At 46.8% G+C, this 25,162-nt stretch overlaps 1 protein-coding gene across 1 annotated transcript in view; it reads left to right on the forward strand.

Moving 5' to 3' along the window:
- adcy5 (adenylate cyclase 5) overlaps positions 1–25,162 on the forward strand; it is a 365,757-nt gene that overhangs the window by 197,700 nt on the left and 142,895 nt on the right. Inside the window, 3 exon segments of the mRNA XM_034185849.1 lie at positions 2,796–2,954; positions 3,119–3,260; positions 14,358–14,495. Of these exon segments, the coding sequence (XP_034041740.1) occupies positions 2,796–2,954; positions 3,119–3,260; positions 14,358–14,495 (439 nt within the window).

The raw sequence follows: 25,162 nt of genomic DNA on the forward strand, positions 1-25,162 counted from the left end.
TAAATGTTTTGTTTTTGGAACCGCTTTCTGGTTATTTAGCGCTGGGTTCAGTCAGACGCAGGTCCGCTCCTCAACCCGCGTCGGCACATAACATTTATTTACTTTAAGACTCAATCAAATACATAGAAAACCCATAAAGCCTACTTTTAGTACAAAATTCACAAGAGGTATCGATAAGGGAATCAATAAGGAATCGGATCGATAAGCAGAATTGATAATGGCATGGATATCAATAAAATCTTATCAATACCCATCCCTAGTTGCAACCAGGGGTGCCCCAAGATTATGGGGTGAGTCATATCAAAGACATGAAGGCTGATTGATTCTGAGTGGTTCTCTGCTATAATCATATTAACAGACTGAGTACAGTGTGTAATACAACCCAATTCATGGCCATCCACAGCTTTCACCACCAGAGGGCACGAGAGCTTAAACAGTCTAAGGCCTGGCGAGAGAGGACAACATCAAGTTAGCATCAGAACCGGAATCAGCAAAAACTGACACGGAAGCTGGCAAATTTTCAGAAGATAATTTAGCTGAAATAATGTTTTGTGCTGAAGATGGAAGAATAGAGCAATTGTCAGGCTTGGGGTGCCACCGTGGCACCCCCGGCCTGACAATTGGTAATTAAATGTCCAGAGTGTCCACAGTAAAAACAGAGACCGTCTTCACGTCGGCGCCGTCTCTCAGCAGAAAACAGATGAGTGCATCCCAGTTGCATGGGCTCCTCTGTGCTCCGATGTGGTGAGCATTTATTCCCATGGAGTGCAGAAAGAAACACTCCTCTAGGGCTGAGCTTTGCTCACACCCAAAAAACAGGATGACATTTATAGGTCAATGTGCTGACAGTGACTATTTGCTCTTCTACTTCAGTTCTGTACACTCTCAATGGTGCAGGCAATTGCAATACATATATTAAAATATAATACAAGACAAAATGATAAAGTAATTGTTATTATTAATAATTACTGTATATAATTACCCAATAAAGAAAATCTTTGTGGATTAGTTGACAAAGTTTTAATTTTGACAGTTTGCACAAAAAGTCATGAAAATAATTAGAAAAGTATTTTGAAATATTAAGATTTTTTTGTGTAAATGTTTGGTTTATCAAAATTTCTCATTTGTGAAAATTGTTTCTAATTCTGCCCACCTTTTCCTCTCATGTTAATATTTATTACAAATTATTTTTCTTTATTCTGATGGCTAATTTTTTTCACATCACATCATCAATTTATCATTTATGTCCTTACACTTGTCAGTTTTTCTTTCTAAAAACTTCACTCTCTTAGCTTACCTCATAACATTTTCCTCAGAAATGTCTATTATTGGAGTGTTTTTCTGTGACATTTGTTTTGTATTTTTTGCTCCATATTTAATTTTTCGATCAGAGGAAGACTAAGCTATTTGTGTAGTTTTGTGTGGGGAGTTGATGGTGTAGTGGTTAAGTGTTGGATTTGAGCCCAGAGGATCCTTGGTTCAAATCCCAGCCAGATGGGAAAATCACTCAGGGCCCTTGAGCAAGGTCCTTAATCCCCTAGTTGCTCCTGGTGTGTAGTGAGCTCCTTGTATGGCAGCACCCTGACATTGAGGTGAATGTGAGGCATTATTGTTCTTTGAGCATCTGATGCAGATGGAAAAGCGCTATATATGTTGTGTGTTGGGGGGTGTGGCTGGACATTTTGGTGTTTTCTTTTCTTTGCTCTCCAGGTGGCATGAAGACTGATTGTCTGTGGAGATGGTGCTGGCTGAAGAGTCCTTCACCCTCATCAACATCATGTGCAGCACCTGTGAATGGTGCTCACGTGCAGCCTTAAAGACTTTCAGCTGAAGCAGATAATTGGATGGCGTTCTGCATTTAAGTCATGTGTGATTCAAGCAGAATTGCCGGGAACTCGACCTTGTGATGTTCGTTTGTGAGACGCTGAGGACCGCGCCTGGGTTTGACACATCGAGCCCGTGAAGGAGGAAGGGTGAGGGACACATGCTGTCAGCACACATCAGAGGTGATTAAGTGTTTGACTAATTGTTGATAGTAACTTGGTATTTTGTTACGCAGTATATTTGAATTGTGATGAGAATTGTGCAGCTTGCTTCTCACTGCTGTGGCGTGCGGACAAGTGATCCTCCACCTGTTGTGAGAAGCTGCTCATTTGCATAAAGTTTAAAATACAGACCTGAATGTGTTGCTGATAGTGTGTGTCTTTTGAAGGATATTAGTTGTAACTGCTGACTTACCTCACCTCTTCTATCCTTCGCAGAGAGTCGGTTTGTCGTGTCCACCTGGGGGGTGTTTGGCGGTAATAGTGAGTCCAGGAGCGCCGGGCTTCGATCCTTTTGAGCGCTGGAGAGCGTGCCAGCCTTCACTCCACCAGAAGGACGCTATTTTAGTTTTTACACTTGATTATGCACCAGCGGGTGAAATAAATAAATTGTTTTTGTTATTGGAACCGCTTTCTGGTTATTTTTAGCGCTGGGTTCCGTCTGACGCAGGTCCGCTCCTCAACCCGCATCGACACATAACAATATAAATGCAGTCCATTGTTATTATTGCCAAAGTGACCCAGACCCAGATAACCAGCAGAAAATGAATAAATGAATAATTGGGGCGGCTTTTAATGCCGTAATCACACAATATTTTCTACACCATTCTTCCCCCTTTTCCGGAGTCAGCCCTAAATTTAATGGTTGCCACTTCAGGCCAGAGTGTATTAATACATTATCTTGTAGGTAATCTTGCTTGGAAACATCAACAGTTGCAGCTGACCACATAACTCCATGTTTATTTTTTGCAGGCTTGTACGGGAGGTGACAGGAGTGAATGTGAATATGCGAGTGGGTATCCACAGTGGCAGAGTGCACTGTGGGGTGCTGGGACTCAGGAAGTGGCAGTTTGATGTCTGGTCCAATGATGTCACACTGGCCAATCAGATGGAGGCTGGAGGAAAAGCTGGGTATGTCCATGCTGTCATGGCAGTCATTATCCCCCCCCCCCCCCAAAAAAAAACAATAAACAAAACAAAATGTAAACCTGTTTTTTGATAAGATGGTGTGGATATTAGCATGAAGGCTTGAAATGAAAGTTTTCATGGTGATTTGTTTTTGTCTTTCACCACAGCCGTATCCATATCACCAGAGCTACTTTGAATTGTCTGAATGGGGACTATGACATGGAGCCAGGAGCAGGAGGAGAAAGAAACATCTACCTGAAGAAGCACAACATAGAAACCTACCTCATTGTGGGCTGCAGTCAGAAAAGGGTACATCTGCAATGAAATAAAAAAAAAGAAAATATAACGCAATGCTAAAATACCCTAGGCCATATGAGCATGTACCTTTTAACAGTGTCTGCAGGAGGGCGTGTGTGTGAGCATACATGAGGTTTTGAAAAGGCCAGAAGTTACCTTTGACCACATGTGATGCGCGTGCACGCTGACGTCCGTGAGATGTCTTGTAAATGACTCCAGATGTGTTATCAAAACAGTGTTTTCAGTTTTAGAAGTTTATTTTTGTGTATTTTTCACATAATATATGAAAAACATGTTAGATTTATACAGAAACACAGCGGTTTTGGAGCGGCTTCCACTATATAGACTAGCAGCCATAGAGAGACCAGCCAGTGATGTTGCAGCACCTCTTTACTCTGATTGGCTGTCACCCCCAACCTCCACCCCCAAAAAAGTGGATTTCCCACCCGGAAACTGAACATTCTTAGCAAACATGGCTTGAACATTGCATGAACATCACATGAACAAAGAACGAGGACAGGTAATGTTTGCATATGAGCATTTTTATGAACATTATACAAACGTTCACGAATGTTCACAAACATCATATGAACAGTTGAAGCAGAACATTAAATGAATATTTGTAGAATGTTCATGCAATGTTCTTTATATAACCCCAGTTCCAATGAAGTTGGGACATTGTGTGAAATGTAAATAAAAACAGAATACAATTATTTGCAAATCGTCTTCAACCTATATTCAATTGAATACACCACAAAGACAAGATATTTAATGTTAAAACTGATAAACCTTATTCTACCATGTTGGATTAGCAGCCAGAGAGAGAGCAGACGTCACGGTGCCTCTCTAGTGTGACTGTCTCTCACATTAGAGATTTGCAAAAAAAAAAAAACAGATTTGCAAGATTCTTAACATCCTATTAGAAAAAAATGTTAGTTTCTCAAACCTGTAATCTGGGTCAGGAAAATGTTCAGAATGGTCCTGTCTATACTCCTCTGATTCTGCACGGGTAGCACAGCTTTGAATTATGGCACAATTGTAGAAATGATGGTAGTACTGTCCATTGCTGTGATACTTATTGCAGCCGCTATGATACCAAACCCAATGTTATAATGTAACTGATAACACAAATGAGAAAATAAACAAGTGATAAACTAATGATCAATAATGCAAGCACAAACTGGCTGAAGAAAACTAGAACAGAACAGAAACCAAAAACCCGATACTAAAGCAGAACCGATAATAACAGAAAATAGAATAGCAAAAATAAACAGATGATAACTAAATGATAAACAATGAGAAGACTGACTGAGCAAAACAAGAACGGAACTAAACCATGGCAGAAGTATGAAAAGTAACAAAGGAAACAAAGTGACAAAGCGAAATAGAACAAGGGGAAACACATGATGCAAAGAAACAACTAATAAAGCAAAGCAGGAGCAGATGGTGGCTAGAAGAAAGGAGGAAAAACAAAACCATCACCCCACTCAGGGCTAAAATGTGGCAGTATCCCCTCCCCATGCAGGCGTCACCGGACGACCGCACAACGGCCACCCGACACCGGAAGGGCGGAGGGGAAAAAACAGCATGGAGGGCAAAGGGAGACAGGACCCAAACAAAACAGCCTACCAGACAGGGAACTCCAAGGATAGCCCATAACAAGACCAAAAACAGGTACCAGGACCGACGGGCAGAAAACAGCGTCGGCAACACCAGCAGGCGGGCAGCCACTGGGTGGAACCCGGTGCCTAGATAGGTTGAGGGACCAGCTTAGGGCATGGTCCAGGGGTGATCAGGAGACGCTTTAAGGTGTACAACAGCCTCAGGGGCCTGACCCATGGGGACATTGGACCTAGAGGAACATGCAGGGACTGACACCGGACTGGAACATTGAGAACCACAGACAGGGAGAGCACGGTGCCTCAGGGTGGAAACCACCACACGGAGAAACCATAAAAACAGACTAAGGAGTAAAGTCCAGATTAATCCAAAAATCCAATGAGAGGGAAAATCGTACATTGTCTCAAAATCCCATCTCCAGACGCATTCGAACAAACACGGGAACCAGTGAGTTAATGAACCCAATAGAGGCTTTACAAATTCAATTGGAGACCCACAGAAAGAAACAAATGAGAGCTGAAATGAGGCACTCAGGTGCGTAATCCTCCTGCATAAAAGGTTTAGTACCCAGATGCATGATGAGGCACTTGGCCACGGTAGAGATATATCGCCAGAGACAAAGTTACCCCCCCAAAAAAAAAACCCTTTCTCAAAAAATGCGAAAAACAGATTTCCCTATACGGTTTTAACACAAAATCAGTCCAAACCCAATGAAAGGTCTCTGCTACCATTTGAGAGGAATTCAATCCCTCCAAATGGCAATCCTTCCCCAGAGAGAACCCAACTAGTGGAATGATAAAGATCAACATGGGGCACAAGATAAACATAGGTTTCATGAAACACAGGCACCAAGCATATAGATGCTTAACCCAAAAATGCAACAAGGATAGACTCCTATAGCATGACTTATTAACCAACTGCAGAAAAGAAGTACCACCAGCTACCGGGTCAATCTTGAGAACCATGACTCTCAACAAAAGTGATGTGGAAAAATTTGCCCAGGCAAATCCAGAACCGTATTTAAATAGAAAAATTTAGTAGGGAACCTGTGCAGGGACTCAGCTGCTGCAGAAATTGAGTTAATTCTCACAAGAAGAGCTCCTCATAAAACACATGGCAAATTTTAGCTTCATAAGGAAAATACATGAAAATGTCTCAGATAGTGCTTTCAACAAATTTTTGACAGCATCACAGGCATGAAGACAGAGTTGCATTAACCAGAAGAAAAAGGTAAAGTTACTAGCCAACCCACAGTCACAGTCTTCTCAGGTTGCATGCAGGACAGATGCTAGAGCAGGCTGCCAAAGATCTGGGACAGCTGCACTGTGCGTGCGGGTACCCCCCTCTGGAGGTGGAGCTGGCTGACACCGACGAAGGAGCTGATCCTGGTGACTTGAGCTTCACTGAGAGCGAAGCAGCCTTCGTGGGCGTGGCCTGAGGTGAGAGCTTCAAGGAGGGCTGAGAAAGCGGTTTTGATGACGTCAGTGTTGTTGAAGAACTCTGTGGAGCGTGCTCAGCCGACGCCTTCACCGCCATGCACGCTGAGCCAGAACTGATGACCGTGCTCGTCGTCATGGTACCCACTAAAATTTTGGTCAGTGGAACTGAAGCGAACAGTGCGGTCTGAATGAGCGGTGACAGCATTGCTGCTGTCTCAACAGGTGCCATTGCTATGTCACAGAGCTCGTGTGCTGCGATTTGCGGCAGCGACATGGAATTTCCTGATGGGTTGACGGTCGATTCAGGAGCTGGAAGTGGAACCGATGGTTCTGAAAACTTTCCACCGTTAAGAGTTCAGGCAGTGTTGGAGCTTCAGGCTTTTGGGGCGCAGAGCTTATTGGAGCCGGCAGCAACTGAAGTGCCCGCAGCTTGCATGGAGTGGGGACAGGAGGAGGGAGAGGTGACGTTGATTTCAGCATGCTGTGAAGTCAGTCCTCTTGTCCGGTGTTGTTCTGTCGGTTCCTGTACTGTGGAGTGCCGTGGAGCTGGAACTGGTGGAGACGATGAAGCTGGAGTCAAAGCGGGAGGCTGCTGAGAAGCCGGTGGGAAAAAATAACCAGGAGTTACTGCGGAGTCGAACAGCGTAATGTTGAGTGGTTCGACTGAGCAAAGGTTGTAGATATGAATTCAACAAGAAAGTCCATAGGGTCCTCAATGCAGGATGGCACAGAACCCTGCCTAAACTGCGTTTTAATGTCTCTTAACTCAGGTAATGTGCTTAATAGCTCAGGCTCAGCAAAAACGATCTGATCAAGTGCCAAAAAAACACGCTGTTTGCTCCGCTGACTGAGGCAGTCCTGATACTCAAAAAATAAGTCTTGAATCTTGAACAGTAATGTAGCCATGTCCTGGAGCGCCTGAACTTCAGCCTCGGATGACTTTTCATCATCGACATCCTCCCACTCAGAGTCGCTGTCAGTGAGCAGGAGGCTAGATGCCAGGTGGCATTCAGGCTGTCCAATCCAGGGTGGAAGTCTCTCAACAGCAAAAAAAACTCATCCAGACTTTCCAGGTCTGGGAAAAAGTCATACAGCCAAGTATTGGCCTCTACAAGGTCAAGGGCTTGGTTGAGATAATCAAATTTCTTCTTGGGTGTGAAGCAGGAATGATAACAATCAAAAAATTGATTTCAGAAAAAATGTCTTTGATGGTGGCAAGGTCTGTGGCTGCGATGGCAGGTGAGGAGTTCGCTGGGTCCAAGTTTTGGCCAGTTTGTATTGTCAGGCCGGGCAGGAGCCCGGCACCTTGAGAGGCTGGACCCACAATACAAACTCCCTGACCAGGCTTTGGTGTAAAAGTAGTTGTCGTGTTTATTCCAGGCTGAGGTTCGGTACACACGTTGTCAGGCAGCAGAGCAGAGGTACAGGCAGGGTAAGACAAAAAATGCAGTCATATCCAGGCAGGGGTCAGAGGTACGAGCAAACACTGACATAAGGGCTGAGGCAAAAGGCGCAGTCAAGAAACATGGAGCAAGATTCAGGTACACGGCAAGGTAAAAAAGGACTGCGTACAAAAAGGCTGAAATGGTGCGCTAGAAGCAACAGCAAACTGGCAAAGGTGTGAGGGCTGGGAGGAGATTAAATAAGCAGGTGTTAACAAGGTGCACTGAGGAGTAGGATCGAGAAAGGGGGCATGGCTGGTGACAAAGAGTATGGATGGAGCAAGATAGTGAGGGAGGCGCAAAGTGAAGTGATGCAATAGAGAAAGACATTTGAGCTGGTGCAAGAGCGGGAGTGAATGAAAACACAAAGCAGACTGGATCAAAGTGTGAGAGGAGGGCACAGAGCTGGTGAAATGGCATGATGTGACAACACAAACAGAGATGCCAGAGGGATGAAGACATAATGGCAGATGCAGGGCATGGAGTGAAACCAGCTAAACAGAAGACAGAATAAAATATAATACTGAACCGGGCAAGAATATGAGAACTGACCAAGGAATACATGAACAAATGAATACTTAAAGCAGAACAAGAAAAACAGAGACTACATAATAACATATACCAAACCCAATGTTACAATGTAACTGATAACACAGATGAGAAAATAAACAAGTCATAAACTAATAATCAGTAATGCAACCACAAACTGGCTGAAGAAAACTAGAACAGAACAGAAACCAAAACTGATACTAAAGCAGCACATATAATAAAAGAAAAGAGTATCGTAAAAATAAACAGATGATAACTAAATGACAAACAATGAAAAGACTGACTGAGCAAAACTAAACCATGGCAAAAAGAGCGACGACCTGGCCTGTCAGGAATTCAATCTTTTAGGTGACTGGATTAAGCAAGGTGTGTATGATCTGTCCAGACTATGAAGGGGACAGTAGTACCTTTTAGCCATTGCTTCCATTCCTCCAGTGCCTCCTTGACCGCCAGGAGTTCCCGGTTACCCATGTCATAGTTTTGTTCAGCAGGAGAATAGAATAGAATAATGTTATGGTTAAAGTTCGGAATTAGGCTGAACCGGGACTTGAACTGGACTCAAATGCAGGGAGCAAGAAAGAGAAATAAATGAATAACTGAAGATTTATTCACAATGTTCACGAAATGTGCAACAGAAAATAGTAATGAGCTGCAGGTGGTGCAAGCTGCAGGTGGAAGATGATCCTACAGCTTGGCGTAGAAGTTCAAACAGGAAGGCGTGTGGAAACACCAAAATCACAGGCTCTATTGTGGAAAATAGAGGACCTGGTTTACCTTGTGAAGTAGGCTGGCCAGCATTGTATGCTGACTGTCGTTTGAACGGCTGAATATAAAGCTGAGTCTCTGGTGGTGATGAGCTGCATCACCAGGCTTTAAATTCAGCAGCTCATGATGAGGTGGAAATGAGCTGCAGGTGTGGTTCAGGGTGCTCAGCTCCACTTGCGCACCACTTGGAGGGAAACAGAGAGAACAGGAACCAAGGCAGACGAGCAGACCATGGCAGAATAGGATAGAAACTTTATTGTCATTGCACATATATACATACATACATACAATGAAATTTGTCCTCTGCATTTAACCCATCCTAATTACAGTTAGACACAATCCAACCACTAGGAGCAGTGGGCAGCCACAGTCCGGTACCCGGGGACCAACTCCAGCTGTAGATGCTGCCTTGGTCAGGGGCAGAGAAAGAAGCAGACCCTAAATAAGCATATTTCTGATCAGACATAGACAGACGTAGGAAAAAAGCGCAGGGATGGATATGTTGATCTCCCTCAGCCCACTGTGACAAGATGGCCCCAAAGGCATCAACCTCTACGATGAACTGGCGGTCTTGGTCCGGTTTGATGAGAATGGGGGCTGTGAAAAAACAGTGTTTAAGTGCGTGGAATGCATATTTGGCTGCAGTGGACCAGAGGAAGGGTGTCTTAGACGAGGTGAGTTTTGTAAGTGCAGTTGTGACTTGGCTGAAGTTGTGTATTAACCTGCAATAGAGGTTTGCAAAGCTGAGAAACTGTTGGAGTTGTTTTATGTTGGTGGGCGTAGGCCAATTGGTTACAGCTCTGACTTTAGATGGGTTAGGTTTAATCTGATTCTAAAATAAAGCAGAGGAAGGAGATGGAGTCTTTTTTTACCATGCAGGCGGCTTTCCAGAAGTCATTGAAGTACCAGACGGGTATGACAGACGTGTTCAGGGAGGCTATTGGGGAAGATGAGTATGCTGTCTAAATACACAAACACAAATTGGTTGAGGCCATCTCTGAGGACATCATTCACTAATGTTTGGAAAGTGGCGGGAGCGTTAGTGAGGCCGAAAGGCATGACTAAATGCTAGAAGTGCCCTATTGGCATGTTGAATGCTGTCTTCCACTCATCCTCCTCTTTGACCCTGTCAAGATGATAAGCATTGCATGAAACCAATTTTGTGAAATATGTGGCCCCATGCAAGGAGTTGAATGCCGAATCCAAGAGTGGGAGCAGGTATCGGTTGCGGACTGTGATGCCATTCAACCTCCCGATGTACTGCTCCATCAATTCTCTGTCAGGCACGACAGGTTGTACAACCGACTGGAGGGTAGGGACGCACCCAGAAATGAATCAATAGAGCTGTTAGGGTTGTGTCTTAATAGGGTTGTTTTTGGGATTTGGCCCCTGTGTTTTTCCCTTGTCCTCCTTTTGGGTCCTCAGCGCTCCTGTTCTGTCTGATGTGAGTGAGCATCTCTCTCTCTCTCTCTCTCTCTCTCTCCTCTCTCCTCCTCTCTCTCTCTCATCTCTCAGTCTCTCTCTCTCCTCTCTCTCTCTCTCTGCTCTGTTTCTCTCTGCTTCTCTTCTCTCTCCTCTCTCTCGTCTCTCTCTCTCTCTCTCTCCTCTCTCTGTCCTCTCTCTCTCTCTCTCCCAGTCATATCCTACATATGTTATGTTTTATTCTGTTAGTCCCAGCCCGCTTCTCTTGTGCCACACCTCATCACCTCTTCTGTGTCCCATGTTCTTGTCACTGGTTTTGTCTGTTCTCACTTCAGCCTTTGTCTTATTATTTATCTCCTCACTGTTCCCTCTCTCATATTGTATATGTGTTCTGGCCTCTCTATCCCCCTCTGGTCTTTAGTTATATTCCTGCATGTCTTTATCTCTGTCCTGACCTTCGAGCCCCCTCTGCTGCTGTTATGATGTTCCTGCAGATTTGAGTTAAATGGTCTAACACCTGCTTGGATCGCCAGCTGTCTGTGATTGAGTGTGTTTTTTAAAGAGACTCTGCTCATTTTGTTTTAGTTATGTTGTGGTGTCCTGTCCTTGGGTCTTCATGTCTGCAAGTTGTGAGTAATCAGCCTTGTATTGCATTTAGATGTCCCTCCTGTGACTTTTTCCTACACTTTCCCAGTGGGTTTAAAGTGTTTACCTGTAAATTCACCTTTTTGAAAGGAAGATTATTTTCTAGTTTTTCCCGGTCTCCCATTTCACTTTGGTTTTTGAAATCTCCTTTTTTGAGATAAAGACTCTGTCCTGTGCACATTCCTTTTAGAAAGACTCTGATTTGTAAAAGTCCTTTGGGAATGAGACGCTGAGTTGTGTAAGCGATTTGTGGTTTTGAACTCTCTTATGCTTGCGTTCACATCTGGCGCGACAGGAGCGACTGCAGCCACGGTTCCATGTAATTCCTATGTAATGACGCTTTTGGCACCAAACCGCGCAGCGCGATTCGATGGACCGCGAGTGAAGCGACACGAGTGAAGCGATTTTTGAGCATTTTGCGCGTTTGTAGCACGATATTAGCGTCGCGTCAGGTCGCGTTGCCCTCCCCCCCAAGTTGAAAAATCTGAACTTTTCGGCTCTTCTTCGTGCCGTGGATGACCAATCAGGACTGGATATTAGTGACGTGGAGATGTCTGGAGTTTGACTGAAGATGTGAACATGTCCTGTCTCTGTAGCAGCCTGTGAGCAGGACTTATGTCTCTTTTGTCCTTTATTTCACATTATGAGAGAGTTTTGGAGCGAGCAGCAGCACCACAGCAGGGGGAGCGGAGTTTCTTTTTCTTTTTATTTACGTGTGCGCGTGAGGGAATCGTCCATGGAGATTATTTTACGTATTACTACACAGATGTAATAATAAAGCAAATGGTGACTGTTTCTAAAGACAATTATGACCGAGTTTTTTGGGAAAGAGCGAGGAGCAGACTCCACAGCAAGCTGCGGAGTTTCTTTCTTTCTTTTCTTTTTTTTTACGTGCGCGCGAGCGAATCGTCTGTGTGGAGAATATTTTATTAATTAACTACACAAAGGTATACTAAAACAAATGGTGACTGGTTTCTAAACACAATTATGGCAGAGTTTTTGGGGGGAAGAGCGAGCTGCAGCAAGAAGCGTTTTTTTTTTTTTTTTTATTGTTTACATGTGCGCGTGTGAATGGACAGTTGGTCCTCAAACGGGGTCCCGCAGAGGCGGAAGGACCACTGAAAGCGGCCGTCATCCAGACGCAGCTCTGCAGCAAATATGATACTCTCTGTATTGGAGCTTTTCACAACAACTCGCTCCGTGTGAAAAGGTCCGTCATGATGACTTGACGCCGAGCGGAATGGAAGCTCCTCCTATTTGATGACGCACCGGGGCGATTTTCGCAGCGAAAGTCCACCAAGCAGAGCGACACACCGGGCGAAGGAGGTGCGTCCGTTGCCACGCAATGGACACACCGGCAAAGGAGGGCGCGTCCGTCACCACATGACCCTGCAAATTTGTAGCGTCCTGATCGCGGCCCGGTGTGAACCGCGGCATTATGAGAAAGAGACTCGGTGTTTTGGTGCACACCTTAGTGAGCATTTTGAACCCTCCTTTTAGAGGAAGGAAGTTTTAAGCTGGATTACCCTCTGTGAAGAAGACTATTTGTGTTGGGACTCTACTTTATATGAAGTCTACTCCTCAGTTGAACTCACCTTTCCTAAGTATTCACCCTGTTGAAGGAAACTACTCCTTGGTTCTACTCCCCTGTGGAACTCTCCTTACCTAAGAAGACCCTGAGTTGAACTCACATATTATTTAATAAACTGTTGTTATTGTTATCCCTACTTGTGTCTCAGCTGTCCTGCTCTGAGGTTCATTTTGTCCGTCCTATACCAAACCATAACAGAGCAGTCATAGGTCTGTGAGGGGGTAGAGAGAGGGCCCGATCCTTACTAAACCAACATCCAAATCGTGATAGCAATCAGGAATGGAGTGGATAGTCGGACTCTCTGGCACCCTGACCTGGGAGGAATAAGGACTGTAAACACATAAGGTGATAGGCTTCGCTCCACAGGGTGATTGTACGGATGGCCAATCGATAACCGGGTTATGCAGGATGAGCTAGGTATGCCGTAACATCAATGGTGAGGTAGAAGATGACAGGTAGCCTCCCCTGCGACCTGAGGGCTTTGTGTACCCGGTCTGCTCCTGCTGGGGTCCATGGCGTGGCCAGAAAACTCCTTTACGATCTAACCAAATGAAATGATTGGACCCAAAAATGTTGAAGATGACGTTTATTGAACAATGAATTATAATGATGCAGGAGCACGGAGACCGCAGGCAGTACCAAAACGGATGGAGTTGCAGGGAACCAGAACCAGATAGCTGGAAACGGAGCTGACTGCAGGTTGGAACAAAAGAGCAAAAGGTGAATCAGGACATGAGAAACACAGTTTACTATCTCAGAACATTGGGAGGCCAGGTTACAGATAAACACTGAGTTTTTGCTGAAGGTGCGTGACTAAACCAGGCTTTATATACAGGTGAGGATGATTGCTGGGAACAGAGAGAGAGAAGAGCAGGCAACACCAAGGCAGCACAACACAAAGACTACAATAGACATTTAAAGCTCAGCTGGAGAGTTTAATGAAATGATAAACAATAAATTGAACGTCCAGGAAATATTTTAGTTCAGGAAAAATAAAGTAAACAAAAATTAGCTGAAAAATTTAATTTACAGGAGCTGACAGTGGGCACAACAAAAATCCCAGTACATGGGCCTGCATATTTAAACAAATATAAAAGACAACTGCAAATTATGATAAAAGATAAGAATGTTGCCAAAAAAAATATTACCCTCTAGTCGATCAGCACTCTAAAATTTGCAGAGCTGAACACAGACTCACCTGTATTATGGAATTAGAAATAAGTTTTGCAATCCGATTCACTCATTGATGAGTTGACTAATTTGACGCATGTCCTTGTTAAGTTGCAGGAGCCACCACACAATGATAGACTATAGAATATAATGATGTATGGGTAGTGATGAGGATTCTCCAACCCACATCAGCATTCATGGAATCTTCACACTCTGTCTCTTTGGGACTGATCTGTATCTTTTTCCAATTTTATTTTAAAATTCTGTAACACTTTGAGGCTTGGGAATTGCAGTTTGAGCAACATGAATCATTGATCACTGGTCGTTGAAGTCTTAACGTTAATATTAGGACACATTTTACCTGTAAGTTAGTTTAAAAACACTGAATGTCTGAATCCACCCAATGGCGGTTGACATGATGCATTCATGGTTTGCTAACTTCCTGTTCTGTACTTTATTCTTACAGAAAGAAGAAAAAGGCCATGAGAGCCAAAATGAACCAACAAAGGACCATTCTGTTACTCACAACAGCGGTCACTGGACAGACCGGCCCTTCTACAGCCACCTGAGTGGCAATAAGGTTTCAAAGGAAATGAAGAGGATGGTGAGTTCTTTATGTTTAATCAAGTATACTTCTCTTAAAAAGTACACTTTTGTTAATATACTCTTTGTATATTGGTTTATTAGTGAAATGCTTCCAGACTAAACGGATCCACCTGTTATTTTAGATAAGTGTACCGTGACATGCTGGCCTTAACTTTGTTTGGAACCTGGCTATTAGAGGGGTGTCCACTAGGGGGCAGCTTAAGCCCGACTAAAGACACTTTAGCTTACAGCATTTTGATTTTGTGAACGGAATTTGAGCACAAAAAATGTTTGCAGGTATCCTAAACTCATAAAGATATGTAGCTGGGACTTAAATCCTTGATCGGTTGTAAAACATAGTTTATATGTAAGTTTTTAGTTCTACATGTGGCATTGTCATACTGTAGTGCTCAGTAACAGTAAAAGGGGACGCAGTATTGTGTCTAACTATATATACATATCTACTTCAGGCGAATTTCACACACAATGGCCATGGCTCTCCGGCATGGAGATACAGTAACTTTAACTCTTCTGCGTAACTAGTGGAATGTGAAGCGCTGGTCTTTTTTTTTTTTTTTTTTTTTTTAGCAGGTCTGTGCTGGCGTAAACTGGTCTGTTTGGAGTTCTTTGCTTTAAAATCAGGTGAATTGGTTAAGGGAAGCCATAATTATGAAACTAATTAAGGCTTTTGGAGTTGTAATCTGATCAAACAAACACTTAGGTTGTGATATCACTTGGGACGGGTAAAGGCAAAGAAAAGGTGAAAAGCTGCAAAACAAAATATTAATAGAACACACTTTAAGTAGTGTAACTGAAGTAGTTAAAAAGCTGGGTTGCACACTAACACCACTTCAAACAATTTATGCAGACATTTAAATAAAATTAATATAAGCAGTATTAAAGCACATAAATGCATAGATACAGCACATATCCAGTATCGGACATCCAGTGACGCATGTTTTGAGAAATGATATAGAGCCCTAGTGTGCAGAATTACTGTGCAGGTAATGGAAAACAAAAAATTTCCCATCTCACTTCTTTAATTGTATTGGAGTAAGTTTAACAAATACCTACTCAAAATTAACAAACACTTTGGACATTTCAAAAATATTCATTGACCAGTATGGCCACTCTTCTTTTCATCTGCCATGATCCTTCCATCCGTGGACTTTTATCAACTTTTATCAACAGTTTTTCTAACTGTTGATAATTTTTTTGTGTGTGCAGCAGTGACCACAGCCTTCTAAATACTGTTCAAAGAAGTGTATTTTTTCCCTCACTGTAAATCTCAGGTTTAAGAGCGGCCCACAAGTCCTCCATAAAGGTTTAACCTCCGGTGAAGAAGGGGTCTTGCTGTCATTCTTATCTCTGAGGAATGATGCTACCAGCAATGATGCTCTTGAATGAGGCTGTACCACTGCTTGAAGAAAGTATCTTCTAAAATCTGGCAGGTTTGGGAGTTGATTTGAACCCTCTGAGGTCCTTGGAAGCAAGGGCACATCTAGAGTGCTTTTCATGAGGGTTTCTAGTAATAGATCAGCAGTGGAATGTAATCAGGATTTCCTTCAACTACTTCCTGAAACTACAAATTCTCATCTGTAAATAGGTCTGTCCTCTAGGCAATCTTTGACTTGCAGTCAGTCTAAGACACCAGAGGAGGTCATATGCACAGCTCACTGCCCCCCTCCCCCACCTCTCCTTTTAGATCAATATTGTGGCTATGGCTACTCGCACTGAATCCTACCCACCTTATTGACCACGTCAGTCACAGCTGTCACTCCGCACTGTGTGTGTCCTTCCGTTAAAGTGTAGACTTTTTCCTCTCCTCCATTGGATTCACACTTTGAACGTGTTTCCTTTTAGGCATTAACAGAAGAAAGGCCTTTATTATCATTGTACATACATACAACATTTGTCCACTGCATTTAAACCCAACCTAATAGCAGGAATGCATGTGTCAGTGCACATGCCTGCATGACCTGAAATAGCCCTCGTGCACTGCAATCAAGCTGACTGTCGTGGTGTCCATGGATGGAAACAAAGGGGGTGATGCGGTACTTTTAAGCCAGTTTTGGACCCAGATGATGTACCTGCAGCTGTTATTCATGGTGTGGTTGACTTTGTGGCACAAATGATGTGCACAGTTGGAGCGACCACGCAGATGAAGTTAGAGAGACTCCTTGAATGAGCATACTACAGACTGGCAGCGCATTTAATTTGTCCTAAAAATTTGATTTGTGTGCTCACACAACATATTTTTCTGCACTCAGTTTCCCAGTGCTTGCTTAGAAATGAGGCACAAATGTATGCCAAGTTATTCACCATTCGAAGCAGCAACAGTAGCGGAACTAAAAAGAATGTCTGAATTGCAAGTTAAAAGGCAAGAAAAAGATCTGATAGAGAGGTAAGTTCAGAATGACTAGCACTTATGACTGACTGTATATATCTTGCTTCTCGGAGTTATTACTTTGTGAGTGATGGAGTTAAATTGCACGTCTTTCACGGTTATATATCAATTTATAAAATGCATAATATTTGCCTTTCCACAGGGGAAAAAAAGCTGTGTAATGGGGATAATCTTGGCTACGCATCTTCATGAGTACACTTCAGTGAACATTTACTAAGTTACTCATCAATATGGCTGCTGCAATTTTGTTGCAAGTTGTGGACAAAACTACTGTATTCCAGTTTCCATACTCCATATTTCAGCTTTGAGTGGATAAACCGCTGTGTGTCTATCATGTAAGTTTTCTTCCCCTCTACAAAATGGCTGCTGTAAACTCAGTGGGTTGATGCAGGTTTGAACTTACTAAACTTTCTCTTACTTCCACCCCTTCCAGTATTGTGAATCAACTTGTTTCGATGCATTGCATTCTTAGTAAAAGGCATAGAACTTCCATGTTAATCCTTGAGATGGTTATTGAAACATCCAAGGACACAACATTTATTCCCTGGCATTCTGAACCTTTGTTTACTTTCTGAGCGTGTCCTGTGCATTCTCCCTATTAACAGCTAGACACAATCCAACCGCTATCATTAGTGGGCAGCCACAGTCTAACACTCAGGACCAACTTCAGATGTAGAGACACTGCACTGGTCAGGGGCAGAAAACGGAGCAGACCCTAAATAAGCTTGTTTTCGATTGTAGGAGGAAACCGGAGCATCCGTAGGAAACCCACACAGACATGCAAACTCCACACAGAAAGACCCAAGCAGGAAGTGATTCCGCAACCTTCTTGCTGTGAGCCAATAGTGCTAACCACTAAGCCATGAATAGCAGGCAACACTGTGGTCACTGCTCAGTAGCAGTGACCACAGTGTTGCTATTCAAACTTGTTCCACATTCACCTTATTTCCTGGATTTGGCTCTTTCAGACATGTTTCCAAACATGAACCTCATTATAATACTGATGATGTCATATCTGCAGTGGATGACTTCCTTGAGCTCCAGGATAAGACCTTGTATGAGAAGAGTATTAAGGTGCTGCAGCAATGCTGGATAAAGTGTGTGGACTTGCATAGGGATTATGTTGAAAAATAAAGCATTACATTGATTCAGTTGTGGTTTCTTCTTGGTCAGGCTCAAAACTTTACAATCATCCCTCGTAGATAGTTCAGTCTTGTAGCATTCTGCCGTCTCTCCACCTTCCATCACGCACTTCCCACAGGTCTGACTAATATCAGCTGGTGAGTCAGACCATCACATCCCCCCCCCCCCCCCCCCCCCCCACCAGGTGTTTCATCAGCACTGACCCTGCTTAAAGCCCGCCTGCTGCCACACTGCAATAATCTAAATTAATTCACAGACACAAACCATAAGTATTTCGACTTTGACAACAATATTTTTCTTTGCCTCTCGACACAAACAGAATGGAGGTGAAATGAAACAGTCAAAATGTGCTTGTAGTGCAGACATCATTATTCAGTGGGTTTAGCAGAAATGTTGCATTAAGTCTTTAGGGTAGTATCTCATTGGGCACAACTGGTGGAGAGGAGGCAGAGACAAGTGACAGGTGACAACTTTTTCATGTGGAATCTCACTGAATTGGTCCTCCCAACATGATCGTGCATGGCGGCCGAGTGTCTGCTGAATGTTGTCTGGAGTGGCGTTGAAAATATGGCCACACATCTCGAGCAGCCCACACATATTTTGTGAGAGCGACTGACATGCCATGGACCACACACAGGAAATTTGAACGACACTGGCATGGCCTTTGCAGGTGCAATGATTTGCATGCGAATGCCGTGTGGCACTCTCACGGATGTTGAGTGCCACTGCTGTGGCTGAAATGATGACGCATTTGCACACACAGTGCTGGGAAGGATGTGGACTTGTTGTGTGGGCCGCTGAAGAGGAGGTACTGCTGGCCCACCATCACCAGAGGGCGCCCTGCCTGGAGTGCGGGCTCCAGGCACCAGAGGGCGCCGCCGCCTCACGGGAGCAGCCTCGTGACAGCTGTCACCCATCACCTGAGACAGCTGACGGCAAATCATCAGTGGGTATATCAGCAGGACGGCATCTCCACCTCATTGCCGAGATATCGTTTCTACCAGAGAGGTAACATATCAAAGCCTACTGAGTACACAGTTTTGACTGAGCTAGTTATTGGTTTACTGTTCCAACGAGAGGTGGAGGTACCTTTCCTGCCGTTCGGAGTTCTGGGTGCAAACGCGCCCCCATCTAACTGTTCTTTTCCATCGCCAGCAGTACCAGGTCCGACACGCGGAGGCAGTGGCCACCTGGGAGTTCGGGACTTGGCGCTCCAGTATTCCCGGGGTCCTGTGGCGGAGGAAGCCGTGTGGTTCCGGTCTTACCTTGGAGAGGCGTCTCCTATCTTCGATCCTGCCCACACGACACCTTTGTGTATTGACTTTTGTCCATTTCTGTAATTGGTTGTATTCGTTGTGCACATTCACAACAGTAAAGCGTTGTTATTTTGACTTACTCCATTGTCCGTTCATTTGCGCCCCCTGTTGTGGGTCCGTGTTCCTACACTTTCCCAACAGGATATCTCGGCCAGCGTCATGGATCCCGAGGGGCGTCAACCGGCTGTTGACGGCCAATGGAAGAACAAGGCGCACAGGCGTCCACAGGAGGGGTAATCGGTGAGTTGCAGCGGATCCTCACCGCTTTCACGACTCGGTTAGACTTGATGGCCGAGCAGAACGCCCTCCTGAACCGCAGGGTGGAGGCTCTCGCCGCGCAGGTGGAAGCGCGCCCTCCGGGCGCCGCTGCGGCTCTCCCTCCCGTAGACCCTGTGCGTGACAGCGACGTTCCACTGGTTGTCCAACGACCCCCCCCACCACCCCTGAAGCATACATAAGCCCCCCGGAGCCGTACGGAGGCTGTGTGGAGACGTGCGCGGATTTCCTTATGCAGTGTTCGCTCGTCTTCGCACAGCGTCCCGTCATGTACGCGACCGACGCTAGCAAAGTAGCTTATGTGATAAATCTGCTTCGTGGTGAGGCACGCGCTTGGGCTACAGCGCTCTGGGAGCAAAGTTCACGGCTCCTTCTGACATATGATGGGTTTGTGAGGGAGCTCAGAACAGTGTTCGATCACCCTAATAGAGGAGAGACCGCTTCAGCCGTGCTGCTGTCAATGAGACAGGGGCGCCGGAGCGCAGCTGCCTATGCAGTCGACTTCCGCATCGCGGCTGCGAGGTCCGGCTGGAATAACACTGCCCTCCGCGCCGCCTTCGTAAACGGACTGTCATTGGTCCTCAAGGAGCACCTGGTGGCTAAGGACGAACCGCGGGATTTGGATGGGCTTATCGATCTTGTCATACGATTAGACAATCGGTTAAATGAGCGCCGTCGGGAACGAGACGAAGGGCGTGGCCGGGCACACGTCGTCCCTCTCCCTTCCGGTTCCAACCGCGTTCCGCCCTCCCCACGCTCCACGGCCCCTGCGCTCCGTGCGATCACAGCTCCCCCTGCTGACGAAGCTATGGACACGAGTAGGGCAACATTTAGGGCACCGGCCACACAGAGGAGGCTGGCCCGCGGAGCGTGTTTTGTTTGTGGCTCGATTGAGCATCAGGTACGAGACTGCCCCGAGCGGTTAAACACCAACGCCCGCCCCTAGACACTGGGCTAGGGGGGGGCCGAGACGTGCACGTGGGACACACCCACATCGCCACACGACTCCCAGTTACAATCCTTTATGAGGATTTAACCCTGAAGGCCCCAGCACTGGTGGACACGGGCTCAGAAGGGAATTTGCTTGATAGCAAATGGCCAGGGAGATAGGGTTCCCTCTGGTGGCACTTACCGTCGCCTGTGCAGGTACGGGCACTAGATGGCTCCCTACTCCCTCCAATCACTCACAAGACACCACCAGTAACTCTGGTGGTGTCGGGGAATCACCGGGAGGAGATCGAGTTTTTTGTGACTCCGGCCACCTCCCGTGTGATTTTAGGTTTTCCCCGGATGTTGAAACACAATCCCCGGATTGATTGGCCGTCCGGGGTAGTGGTCCAGTGGAGCGAGACCTGCCATCGGGTATGTTTAGGTTCCTCGGTTCCTCCCGGTTCCCAGGCCAGGGAGGAGGTCAGAGCCCCGCCCAATCTAGGGACGGTGCCGGTGCAGTACCATGACCTTGCGGAGGTGTTCAGCAAGGATCTGGCACTCACCCTTCCCCCGCACCGCCCGTATGATTGTGCCATTGATTTGGTTCCAGGCGTTGAGTTCCCGTCCAGCAGGCTGTACAACCTCTCACGACCTGAACGCGAATCAATGGAGACCTACATCCGGGACTCTTTGGCTGCCGGGTTGATCCGGAATTCCACCTCCCCGATGGGTGCGGGTTTCTTTTTTGTGGGGAAAAAGGATGGCGGATTACGTCCATGCATTGATTACAGGGGGCTGAACGAAGTCACGGTTCGTAACCGATACCCCTTACCCTTGTTGGATTCGGTGTTCACGCCCCTGCATGGAGCCAAGATATTCACCAAGCTTGATCTTAGGAATGCGTATCACCTGGTTCGGATCCGGAAGGGAGACGAGTGGAAGACGGCATTTAACACCCCGTTGGGTCATTTTGAGTACCTGGTCATGCCGTTCGGTCTTACAAATGCTCCCGCGACGTTCCAAGCATTGGTTAATGATGTCTTGCGGGACTTCCTGCACCGATTCGTCTTCGTATATCTAGACGACATACTCATCTTTTCTCCGGATCCTGAGACTCATGTCCGACATGTACGTCAGGTCCTGCAGCGGTTATTGGAGAACCGGCTGTTTGTTAAGGGCGAGAAGTGTGGGTTTCACCGCACCTCTTTGTCCTTCCTGGGGTTCATCATCTCCCCCAACTCCGTTGCTCCTGATCCGGCCAAGGTTGCAGCGGTGAGAGACTGGCCCCTACCCACAAGCCGTAGGAAGCTGCAACAGTTCCTCGGCTTTGCAAATTTCTACAGGAGGTTCATTAAGGGCTACAGCCAGGTTGTTAGCCCCCTGACAGCCCTGACCTCACCAAAAGTCCCCTTCACCTGGTCGGATCGTTGCGATGCCGCGTTCAAGGAGTTGAAACGGCGCTTCTCGTCTGCACCCGTTCTGGTGCAGCCCGATCCTAGTCGCCAGTTAGTGGTTGAGGTGGACGCCTCGGACTCAGGGATAGGAGCTGTGCTGTCCCAGAGTGGGAAGACCGATAAGGTCCTTCATCCGTGTGCCTATTTTTCCCGCAGGTTGACCCCGGCTGAACGGAACTATGACGTCGGCAACCGAGAACTCCTTGCGGTGAAAGAGGCTCTTGAAGAGTGGAGACACCTGTTGGAGGGAACGTCCGTGCCATCCCGGTTTTCACTGACCACCGGAACCTGGAATATATCAGGACCGCCAAGCGGCTGAATCCAGGCAAGCCCGCTGGTCACTGTTCTTCGGCCGTTTTGACTTCCGCATCACCTACCGGCCCGGGACCAAGAACCAGAAGTCGGATGCCTTGTCCCGGGTACACGAAGACGAGGTCAAGGCGGAGTTGTCGGATCCACCGGAACCCATCATCCCGGAGTCCACTATCGTGGCCACCCTCACCTGGACGTAGAGAGAACCATCCGGGAGGCCCTGGCACGAAGCCCGGACCCCGGGGCTGGACCAAAGAACAGACTTTACGTCCCACCAGAGGCAAGGGCTGCAGTCCTGGACTTCTGTCACGGCTCTAAGCTCTCCTGTCATCCAGGGGTGCGAAGAACCGTGGCAGTTGTCCGGCAGCGCTTCTGGTGGGCGTCCCTGGAGGCCGACTGTCCGGGATTATATCCAGGCCTGCACCACCTGTGCCAGGAGCAAGGCCGACCATCGCAATGCTCCGGGACTGCTACAGCCGCTGCCCGTGCCTCATCGCCCCTGGTCCCACATCGGCCTGGATTTTGTCACGGGCCTCCCGCCGTCCCAGGGAACACCGTGATCCTCACGATAGTGGACCGATTCTCCAAGGCGGCCCACTTCGTGGCCCTCCCGAAGCTCCCAACGGCCCAGGAGACAGCGGACCTCCTGGTCCACCACGTCGTCCGCCTGCATGGGATACCATCAGACATCGTCTCCGATCGCGGTCCCCAGTTCTCCTCGCATGTCTGGAGGAGCTTTTGCCGGGAACTGGGGGCCACGGTCAGTCTCTCGTCCGGGTATCACCCGCAGACCAACGGGCAAGCAGAGCGGGCCAATCAAGAAATGGAGCAAACACTGCGTTGCGTGACAGCCGCGCACCCGGCGGCCTGGAGTACTCATCTGGCCTGGATCGAGTACGCCCACAACAGTCAAGTGTCATCAGCCACCGGCCTCTCCCCCTTTGAGGTGTGTTTGGGGTATCAGCCCCCGTTGTTCCCGGTGGTTGAGGGAGAGGTCGGTGTGCCCTCGGTCCAGGCCCACCTGCGGAAGTGCCGTCGGGTGTGGCGTGCCGCCCGTTCTGCTTTGCTGAAGGCCCGGATGAGGGCGAAGACCCATGCAGACCGGCGGCGGACCCCGGCCCCTACGTATCGCCCCGGGCAGGAAGTGTGGTTGTCCACCAAGGACATTCCACTGCAAGTGGCCTCCGCAAAACTCCAAGACAGGTACATAGGTCCGTTTAAAATTCTCAAGGTCATCAATCCCGCCGCAGTGAGGCTTCGGCTTCCAGCCTCACTGCGGATCCATCCAGTATTTCATGTGTCAAAAATCAAGCCCCATCACACCTCGCCCCTCTGTACACCCGGTCCGGCACCACCTCCTGCCCGGATCATCGATGGCGAGCCGGCTTGGACAGTGCGCCGGTTGTTGGACGTCCGACGGATGGGCCGGGGCTTTCAATATCTGGTGGACTGGGAGGGGTACGGTCCCGAAGAACGCTCCTGGGTGAAGAAGAGCTTCATCCTGGACCCGGCCCTCCTGGCCGACTTCTACTGTCGCCACCCGGACAAGCCCGGTCGGGCGCCAGGAGGCGCCCGTTGAGGGGGGGTCCTGTTGTGTGGGCCGCTGAAGAGGAGGTACTGCTGGCCCACCATCACCAGAGGGCGCCCTGCCTGGAGTGCGGGCTCCAGGCACCAGAGGGCGCCGCCGCCTCACGGGAGCAGCCTCGGTGACAGCTGTCACCCATCACCTGAGACAGCTGACGGCAATCATCAGTGGGGTATATCAGCAGGACGGCATCTCCACCCATTGCCGAGATATCGTTTCTACCAGAGAGGTAACATATCAAAGCCTACTGAGTACACGTTTTGACTGAGCTAGTTATTGGTTTACTGTTCCAACGAGAGGTGGAGGTACCTTTCCTGCCGTTCGGAGTTCTGGGTGCAAACGCGCCCCTATCTAACTGTTCTTTTTCCCTCGCCAGCAGTACCAGGTCCGACACGCGGAGGCAGTGGCCACCTGGGAGTTCGGGACTTGGCGGCTCCAGTATTCCCGGGGTCCTGTGGCGGAGGAAGCCGTGTGGTTCCGGTCTTACCTTGGAGAGGCGTCTCCTATCTTCGAGCCTGCCCACACGACACCTTTGTGTATTGACTTTTGTCCATTTCTGTAATTGGTTGTATTCGTTGTGCACATTCACAACAGTAAAGCGTTGTTATTTTGACTTACTCCATTGTCCGTTCATTTGCGCCCCCTGTTGTGGGTCCGTGTTCCTACACTTTCCCAACAGGACTATTATGTTGTTATGTAAAAGTGTCTGTGAAAATTCTACCAACTTCAGGCCAAAAAAGCACCTTAAATAATAATAAATATTAAAATAATAATATTTAATAATTATAAAACAATAAAAGTGTAGACAGCCATGCATGGACTTACAGAATGATGTCCAGGAGCTGTGGTTCTCAACTTAAACAAATAAATAAATCAAATCAAAATTAAATCAAATCAATTTTATTTACGAGGTCTGTCCATAAAGTATAGGTCTTTTTTATTTTTTTCAAAAACTATATGGATTTCATTCATATGTTTTTACGTCAGACATGCTTGAACCCTCTTGCGCATGCGTGAGTTTTTCCACGCCTGTCGGTGACGTCATTCACCTGTGAGCACTCCTTGTGGGAGGAGTCGTCCAGCCCCTTGTCGGAATTCCTTTGTCTGAGAAGTTGCTGAGAGACTGGCGCTTTGTTTGATCAAAATTTTTTCTAAACCTGTGAGACACATCGAAGTGGACACGGTTCGAAAAATTCAGCTGGTTTTCCGTGAAAATTTTAACGGCTGATGAGAGATTTTGAGGTGATACTGTCGCTTTAAGGA

This window comes from Thalassophryne amazonica, chromosome 14 (assembly GCF_902500255.1).
Source record: "Thalassophryne amazonica chromosome 14, fThaAma1.1, whole genome shotgun sequence".
In the NCBI taxonomy this organism is placed as follows: domain Eukaryota; kingdom Metazoa; phylum Chordata; class Actinopteri; order Batrachoidiformes; family Batrachoididae; genus Thalassophryne; species Thalassophryne amazonica.